The 9,366-nt window shown below is 47.9% G+C and overlaps 1 protein-coding gene across 1 annotated transcript; it reads right to left on the reverse strand.

Moving 5' to 3' along the window:
* Positions 1-559: 559 nt before the first annotated feature.
* Positions 560-2,762, reverse strand: LOC104465354 (protein FAM101A-like). The gene is made up of 2 exons (XM_010078361.1): positions 2,653-2,762; positions 560-893 (listed from the first exon to the last, which is right to left on the reverse strand). The coding sequence occupies exons 1-2, from the start codon at positions 2,760-2,762 to the stop codon at positions 560-562; spliced, it is 444 nt and encodes a 147-aa protein (XP_010076663.1).
* Between the last annotated feature and the right edge of the window lie 6,604 nt (positions 2,763-9,366).

Below are 9,366 nucleotides of genomic sequence, written 5' to 3' on the forward strand. Positions count from 1 at the left end.
GTGGTGTAATATTGCAGCTATCTCCCAGATGAGCTGTTGGAGCAAGACGTGATGCACTGATACAAGTAACTGCCTCCTCTGCATTTATAAGAGACCTGGCTTGGTGTGTGCTGGGCAGGCTGGACACTGACTCTGCAGTTGGTCTTCCCTTCGCAGAGATCAAAATACTGTGAAGGTTACAGTGAGTGTCACCTATGTGCTAGGTGAGACCTTCAGAGCTCACAAGGCAGCACTCTGCTATGGGTAATAGGGTCCTTTGTCATCTTGATTTCATCTAAATACAAGTCAAAAATAGATATGCTTGGGAAAAAAAAAAAAAACCAAACCAAAAATAATATCCAGATCATGAATGTCAGGAATGTCACAAAATACAAGCCAGCCTTTCACTGATCAAAACCATCGCGTGCCCTGCAAGCCTCCTCCCAGCCAGCTCAGCCTCACCCAAGACAATGTGTTCTCCAGCCATTAATATGCAGTTGCCATCAGTGAAGGCCCAGCCAGAGACCCAGCAAAGGCCACAGCCTCCTTGAGGTCACAAGGTTGCCAGCGGCAGGGCAGATCAGAGGGTCTCGCTGTAGATGACGCACGGGCTGGTTTCCTCGCAGAGTTCCAGCTGCACGCTGGAAGCAAACCAACGCTTGGCACAACCCAAGCTGTAGTTGAGGGTGGTCCGGTAAATGTTCTTGGCACGCTTAGGAAAAATGATGGTTGTGCTCTGAAACCTCAGTGGCTTCTGGCGGGGCTCAAAGATCAGCTGGGACTTGTAGTTCCGCCAGGTACAATTGGGAGCAGCAATGATTGTCTCACTGTAGGTGGTGACGGTGGGGATGGGACCATAGAAGATGTCATCTCGGTAATGCTTCTCAGAGTCATACTTCACCTCAGAATTGCACCTACAGAGGACAGCAGGGTATCACAAACACAGCCCAGGCAGCAGAGAAGACAGGCAGAACTCCTCTCTAACCCTTTGGAGCTGGGAATTTTTATGACCTCCTACAGCACTGGGACAGATGCAAACCCTACAACCCAAAGCGGAGGGCCAAGAGGACTCCGTCCTGCTGGTGCGTCCTGCTGGAACCCCACCTTGCTACGAAGCCATCTCAGCATTGCTGCAGTGCACGTCCACAGAGGTCCATGCCTGCCTAGTCATGCCAGGGCAGAAAGGACCTTGCTGCACAGGCTCCATGCAGCCTGCTGCTTCCTCTGGCTTCCTCCATGAGCCCTACTGGGGCTTCAGCTCCATCCTCAGAGCTACATTGGAGGCAAACACCCTGTTAGGAAAGGACATGAAGAGGTGGTGAAATCCCTCAGCCGGGGTAGGTCAGAGGCTGAGGAATGGATATTCATCCATGGAATGTGCAGGAAAAGCCTGAAATCCCAGGAAAAGGCTGTTTGTCTTTTTTTCTCTATATTGCCCTGCCCTCAGAGCATAAAGAGGAATGGCTAACCAAGCTAGGGAGATGAGGGGTGACATTGCTTGTTGGGGCCTACAGAAAATTCAAACCATGGTCAAATAGCAGGTGGAACAAAGACATACTGGCCTATGGCTGTCCAGTATCCAAGCCATCAGTCTCAAAGGAAGTGCCCACGTTAACAGCCATCAGCAGAACCCACAAAACGTGGGATGTCACTGCCCAGCCTCCAGAAGGGCTGTATGGGCACCAGGCCATGTAAAGGGTTTTTCCTGGAATCCCTGTCCATGGGGAGCAGTAGGACTTTCACTTGTTTTCCCTGCTCCTCAAACACTCCTCTGGCAATCAGCAGCCAAGGAATGTGCAGCTCTACGTCAAAAAAAAAATTAAAAGCTGGGTGTGTGCTTGTCATTACCTCCACCCGGAGGGGGGTTGACTGATTGTGCACCGCATGTAATCTGAGCTGCCGTAATGTATTTTGCACAGCTAGGGTGTAAGCAAGTCATTCAGCGCACATAAAACAAGACTCCGATGTAATCACCATAAAAACATGCCCGCTGGCAGTTCCTCCGCAAGCAGAGATTTACTGGGGTACATTTCCAGAGAGACTTTTGCATAGGTTGAGGGGGTGGGAACTGGGTTTACAGTCCTCCCACCGTCCCTGCCCCAAGCTGTGTGTAACTGCTCCATGCTGTTTGCAGAGTACATTCCACGCCAGCGAAAGAGTGAAAGAAGAGCAGAGACCAACATTTATCCGTGGGCTGCAGCACCAGCCCCAGAGGAGGTCAGAACAGCTCCATCACTGCCTTGAGGGACCATCTCTGTCTCTGTGGGCTGGTCTAATGTGGGTTTCTCTGCAGCAGGGGCTAACAAAAACACGTGCCAATTTTAAGGGTGTTGCTTCTTCTGTGAATACAAGTCAGCAGGGAACAGGATGAAAACCATCAGGTTATTCAGTGGAGGCCATCAAGCCTACAGATGGTAACAGTTTTCTCTCATAGCCTTGGATTTGAGCTGGCCTTGAAATGAAAGCCCTCTTCTCTTACAACCTCCCTCCAGTTCTTGCCTCCTCCCTTCCGCCTCTGCTGCTGTCAGTGTCTTTCTAATTCAGGCATTACTGTCACATCTGTCCCTCTCTTCCCAAAAAAATTACCATGACTCCCGTTTGTAAATACGTTTTAATTTTTTGCAGAAGGAAAAGCACTGAGGAAAAAGAAATCTTCATCTACCCCGTCTATACCTGATTTCCTGCACAGGCTCAGGGCTGACCTCAATGCTTTCTCCAAAAAACACAGGGTACATTCGAGGCCTCATCTCCAGCGTGGATGGGTTCAGGAGCAGGTACGGCATCTGCAAGGAAGAAGAGAACAGCGAGTGTTACAACACAACAGATGAGGCTAGCATGGTTCATAATGTACTGTGGCTGGGAGCTGAGCAGCCACCAGCAGCATGTTCAGCATTGTCAGGAGAGACCAGTGCCTCCAATCTTACTGAATTTCGTCTCCTCAGAGTCCCATGGGAGACACTGCAGGTAACAGGCTCTTTGGCAATGGGAACAGGTGACTGGCAGCATCAGGACTAACTTTGTTTCATGCAAGCTAAGCTTGCTTTGCTCGCGCTCTCAGCATCATTCAGCTCCCCCTTGCAGTCCGTGTTTTTTCCAGGTTTGTAGCAGGGCCCCAGGTTAGCACAGTGTCCATCACATCGAGGAAGGCACTCTTCTCCGTGCTCAAAGGGGAGAACCATTGTCAAGTTGCCAAAAAACAGCCTTAAGTTGGTTGTCAGAGAACGGGACCGTTAACCCCTATCCTCACCCAGACAAGTCTTGTACAAGCCTTGCATTTTAGATGTCTTGACTTTCTGATCTGCCACCCGTAGCTGTGTCTATTTACAGGCTGACTTCCAGCTCCCAGGGCAGATGCAATGCAGCAGGCTGCCCTCCACCCACCAATACAACCACCCTCCCTACCTCCCTCTGCCCAGTGCATCACCCCAGGTAAGGGACTCTGCCCACAGCTCCGGCACTCTGTGTTGCAGTTTCTGTTCACTGAAATTTAGCCCTTCCTTTCCTCTTCCTTTCTTCTCATAGGAATTGCAATTGTTTGGGGGGTTTCTTTAGCCCTGGTGTTGCCTTCACTGTTAGGAATTAACAAGTCACGCTGACTTAAAGGATGTAGATCTACTTAAGTGAGACATGTATATATATATTTATATATATACATATATATGTGCTGAAAATAATGTATCCCTTGCAACGATCCAGCAGGGGAAGTGGTAGATTTGCTATCGCTAAAGTCCCCATGCTAAAAATGACTGTCATGCTCCAAGGGACCTTCTAGTTATCCATGCACAACCGAGTGTGGGGTGAGACACTGGGGCACCTTGTGGCCTCTGCGATGCAGGAAACCAGTTTCAAGCCAGGACTTTTTAATGAATGGAACTGCTCCAATTCATGATACCAAAAACTGGAGTTTTAAGATTAATTACAGCCTGAAGTTACATACTCTGACAAATTGTCACAGGCTAGCCTAGGCTTCTCTGCCCACCACAAAAATGAGTAATCTCACTTCTCTATACTGGAGTGCCCTTAAACATCAGTTCCCACATACAGGGATCTTGTGTCTGCTGTCTGGACCAAGCCCAGCAGCTAATTAAGCCTAATACTGCCCTCCTGGAAAAATGTCATTGTGGGTTTTGGTCCCTGCCACCACTCTTCTGTCAGCAACAATTTAAGACATGCAGGGACACAAGATCTCTTTAAAGGAGATGGCTGGCAGCCTCTGCGCATGGTTAAAAGGTCTCTAGATGGCTGGAAAGCACTTTCCACCATGCATAGCCCACAGGTGCTAGAATCGCAGCCATTGTTCATCAGTCCCTGGTCACTAAGACCATCTCAGGACTCACAGAATCCACTGATGGAGCTGAGGACACAGCTCTTGCTCTTCCCATGCCACTCTTTTCCACCTTCCCCAGCATCTTCTGGCTGGGTGATACAGGAGGGAACCCCGGGGCTGTGACCTGCTGGCAGTGCTGGGTAAGAGATACCACAGCTTGTGCCCTGCCCTGTATGCCACGCAGGTCCCCAAGCACTCGGCAGGTCATCCCTCAGCTGGTGTTAACCGGCAAAGCTCTGCTGAGTCCACTCAACAGCATCAGCTCACACTAGCTGAGGTCTGGTTTTCTCTGGTGGCTTGGGCTTTCCGCCTTAGGCTAAGGCAAAAAATGTCATTGCTTCATCTGAATTCACCCAGCCCTTCAATTCTGTGTCCCAAAGCCACAAAGCTGTTTACTCTTTCCATCCTGCAATACTCCTGCACTTTACTACTGTGTTAAACTCTAAAGTAAAGTGGCCAACCCCCCTATTTCAGTTCCATTGTCAAACAAGAACAGTATTTGCATAGGTATGGCGGGGAAAAAAGAAAAAAAAAAAATCTGTTCACCCTCATTACCAAACCCTGGCCAAAAGGCAAAGTTCATTCCTGGATTGCTTTCAACACTCTTGACAGGGGAGGACGAGGGCAGCCTTTCTGGTCATAAATAAAGCTCTTTGCTTCTGAAATGTGAATTGTTTATATCAGACAAGTCTTAGTTCACAAGGGTGCAGATCTCCAGCTTTAACAGCCTGCATGTGGCCAGAGCTCGTTCTAAAGACATCTTGTGCATGAGGAGAGGTTCATTTGGGTGCAGGAGTCAAACACCACGTGCACACACATTCATGGGCTCTGCAAACAGCAGGCAAGCTGGCCTTTTGAGGGTTCACCTGCAGAGACGCAGATTGCTTTGGTGAAGGAAGAAGGGCTGCAGGTACGTGTCCCTCCTTCAGGAGACTGTGCTTGTTCTCTTTTTGCTTCTGTGGCCATACCTGCCATTGGCAAAACTCCAGCTGAGAACCGGCCCTCTTTTTACACTGTGCCCACTTACGGAGAGGTCTTGTCCAAAAGGCCCCAAGCTGGTCTCTGCTTGCAGAGGAGAAAATTATTGTCTCTGATCCTCCCTTTGAAAAGCTCAGCTCAGCAAAAGGTGTTTCAGATTTCCCAGATGAAACACTGAATCTGCACAGGGCAGACAGGCAGGCCTAAAGGTATGAATACCTCTTACTGGAAAATATTTGAATGTCCTATTTTTATCATGAACCATGACTCTCAGCACAAAATAATGCTGACTTGGAAGTGGTTTGGGCTTTTATATCCCATCCTGAGGACAACAATCCCATCCTGGGGACAACACTGCTGACCAGGGTCCAGGTTTGCAGCAGGCTCTGAAGCGAAAGCCCCTGCCTTAAACTACCAGAGCTTCTTCCAGCACCACCCAGATTTTTTCAGAGGGCATCTACCCAAGTCCATGCCCAGCCCGACCCTCCTTCATGCGCTCCAACAGCCTAAGAAAGTGTATCTGGAGTGCTCTGTGCACCCTGCTCTCCACCCTGCGCTGCCTTTCGGGAGCCTTCACAATGCTCACCTTGGCTGGGGAGGGGCAAGACTTTCACACCCCGGTACCAGCCACCCAAAAAAGTGGAGAGGCAGAACAGAACTGGGAACGCTCTCTTGTCCCAGCTTCTAAAGAATGGATGTTTTCAGGCCATGCTGCCAAAACTGATGGCAAACTTCAATAACCAGAAAAAAGGTTGGGCAGCACTGATCTGAGCCGCAGAGGCACCCCAATGTTGTCTTACTGTGACTTTAGCCTGTGGGAGTATCTTGACTGGCCAGGGGCAAGTGCAGATTGGGTAAAATGGAGCAGCTGGGAATTAAGCTGCTTTTCAGATCCAGACTAGCTTGTTAGAATGCCAAATAACAAATTTGGATGGATGGTGTAACCATAAGCTTCTTTGCTAGATTAACACTGGAGAAATCCAGATCTCTTAACAGTGCCGCAAAGGGCATGGGTAAAGTGCAGTTTTAAAGAAATAATTTCAGTGCTTCCAGGCAAACAAACCTTCACACTTCTTGCTAACAGATGATGACACTTAAGTGTGCTCTAAACACCCCTAGAGACGAGGATGCAGGAGGCAAGGTCCTTCCTGTGGCTTAGCAGGAACAGTGCCGGGGCATCTGGCTCCCAGCGTCCGTACGGGAACAGGCTTCACAGCCCGCGGGGTGCTGGGGTGCAGCTCAGTCGGAGCCTGGGCACACAGGCAAAGGCCGTCTGGTGAAATCGCAAGTCCCACAGCAGGGAACAGGAAACAAGAACATGCTGCAGAAACAATACCAGTGAGCATGGAGAAAGGGAAGCTCTGTCATGCATGACTGAAATCAATCAGTCAAAAAGTTGCCACTGAATTTGGTGAGAGCAGGATTAAGTCTTCGCCAGGTTAGTTCTGGATGGAGTGCTGATGAGACCATTTCCATTGGGCAGGGAAGGGTGACAGAAGCCATTTCATAATACATTTCATAGGCTGTAAAAACAAGCATCAACTTCAGACCTGCAGGCTTGGCTTGATTAATTTAGAAAGCTGGGACAATTGCGGACATCGGCAAGTCAAAGCCAACGACTTCTAGCACCCATCAGAGTCCACTACAGATTCACACTTATCTACCACGAGCAGTACCATGAGCTGCTGCAGGTCAAAAACCTTGAAGTCACCTAGAAGTCTGCACATGGAAGACGTAAATAACTTACAAAGCACAGTCTAGAAATAGAGATCATCTATAAGACCCCACGGTCTGCTCACCAAACAAGCAACTGAATTGCGTGCACGGAGTGAAAAGGTCACTAAACAATAAGCACAGGTTTTACCCAGCAGCAACTGAAAGGCACTTCAGATGACATTTTGTTTCACCTCCAATGATATTCTGAAATATCTGCTCCTGCATCTCACCTGGATTTGGGAAGCAAGGAACAGGGGATATGAGCTTTCCAAAAGATTTGTCTTTGGGGCTGAAATGTTATATGTTTGGCACGTGTCAAAAGCTGGCTTTTTGGCAAGAGTTTAACACCAGCTCCTTCCAATCTGTTTTAAGGTAAAAAAAGAAAAAACCCAAACCCACAAAAATGTTCTGCTTGTCAGAAAAAATACTGACTCAATTCTTTTTCCTTCTGCACAGGAATGGTTGAAAGAAGAGGAACGCTGGACTGCTGAGCTCCCTTGAGAAAATAATGATCGTTGGCTCCTTTCTAGCAATCACTCAGCGACCTCCGGACACTTCACAGATAAGGTGAGTTTCCTCATAGCCCTGCACCACAGATGGGCTGGCAGGAGCAGAGCGTGTTGCACGCTACTGGGGGTCACTGATGGTGAAGGGGAGAAACACACATGTCTTTAGACCAGGCTGTCCACAAGTGGTCCACAGTCGCGGTCTGTCTGTCCAGAGAAGAAACCCTAGAGCTGCTGTGCTGGAAGTCTACAGCTGGGACTTGATTAATCCATCCCCAGTAATTGGAGCTGTGCTGCTGTTGATCAGATGCAGATCTGCAAAACCACCACAAGCCTGTAATCTTCATGCAGGGAGAGGAGGAGTCTGGTAGTGCAGGAAGGTTGAGGAGGCGAAAGGGAAGATACTGGAGAGATCAAAAAAGTGAGTCCCCCACAAAAAACAGAGCCAGGGTGAAAATGAAGCAGTAAATGTGCTGTCATTTTTGTTTCCTTTCTGGTCCGTAATTTATTTCAACCAGCAAAGGGTTACAGTATTATTAAAAAGCTGAAGTAATTTCTTGTTTGGCTGCATTTTTCCCTCTGTCTTAACTCTGATGCCTTTCAGGCATGTAACGGCCTGGGCAGCTAAACTGCTTTTTTCAAGTAGCACATAGAAAAACACAGATAAAATCGGTTGCTGAACGGAATTCAACCTACAGCTAACCAACAGCACTTCCTTTACAGTAGCGTAAGCATTATGGAGGGCTCTCACTTTAGGACAGACATACATCCTTCAGCTCCATGTCATTGCTTTGGTGCAATCTCAGGGACCCGTTTCTGGGGGTATTTAGGTCGCAGAGTTCCGAACAACAGAAAAAATAATATAGTGGGCAGAATAATGCTATTTTACCCCTAAAAATTATGTGCAGTCAGTAGGCTCCATTAAGATACTTTTTATTTGCGGTAATTTACAAGAATGGAAGCAGAGTTATCAAACAGGAAACAAAGATGAGGGAAAAAGTGCCATGAAACTGGCCTGAAATATCCTGACCGTTCTTTAGCTTCCAGATTCCAGGCAGCAAAGCAGCAAAAAGGAAAGGAAATTAACGACTTGAAATAAAGAACCCGCCCCAAATCTTTTCCCCAGAGAGCAAGAAGGACCAGAACTGACCGACTCCTTTTGCTACGGTCATTAGGTGGAAGGCACTAAGATGTGGCATCAGATCTCCAGGGACTGTAAGGGGAAACGGTTTTCCAAGCGTCAGGGCTCTGAACAGGATACAGCTTCCCAGATTCCCAGCTCCTAACTTAGCCAGGGCATAAGCAAATCTCTCACCGCTTTTTCCCACTATGGTAACATGTCAGGTCCATGAAAATGTCACTTTACTCAGCTGTTATTTACAGCTATAATGAAAGATCTGGCTGAGTTATTTGACACACATCTACATTCTCTTCTCTAGCTGATAAGTAATATTTGTTTAACAGACCATTTATTTTTCCAATACCTTCATGTATTGCACATTACGAGTAATTTATGCTACAGCCGGATGAGATTATATTTGGAGGTGATAACAGTAAATGCAGACCTCAGGTAGAAAGCAGGGCTTTACTATTTCAAAGAATTACATCCTGCCTGCCTATCCCCTCTTCTATTTCAAGTGGGTAATGTTTGTTGCTTTCCTTATTGTCCACAGCATTACGCGGGGACGCAATGGAAGTTAAGCAGCTAGAAGACATCGCCCTCGATACATTTTTCAGAGTAGATGATGAGACCCTCTATGACAGTTTCCATGATCTGCCCAGAAGGGGTGCCTGTCACAGTTTGCAGATCTGCACAGAGCCATTCCCCCTCCTTCACTGCCAGTGTTGAACCCAGGAGGA

The sequence above is a fragment of the Pterocles gutturalis genome, unplaced genomic scaffold, assembly GCF_000699245.1.
Source record: "Pterocles gutturalis isolate BGI_N339 unplaced genomic scaffold, ASM69924v1 scaffold49953, whole genome shotgun sequence".
NCBI lineage: Eukaryota > Metazoa > Chordata > Aves > Pterocliformes > Pteroclidae > Pterocles > Pterocles gutturalis.

What these genes read in the sequence shown, in the direction of transcription:
- LOC104465354 (XM_010078361.1), bottom strand. Translation starts at nt 2,762, where the DNA reads ATGCCGTACCTGCTCCTGAACCCATCCACGCTGGAGATGAGGCCTCGA. An exon ending in GAGCCTGTGCAGGAAATCAG is followed by an intron (nt 894 to 2,652) that starts GTATAGACGGGG and finishes TGTCCTCTGTAG; the next exon opens with GTGCAATTCTGAGGTGAAGT.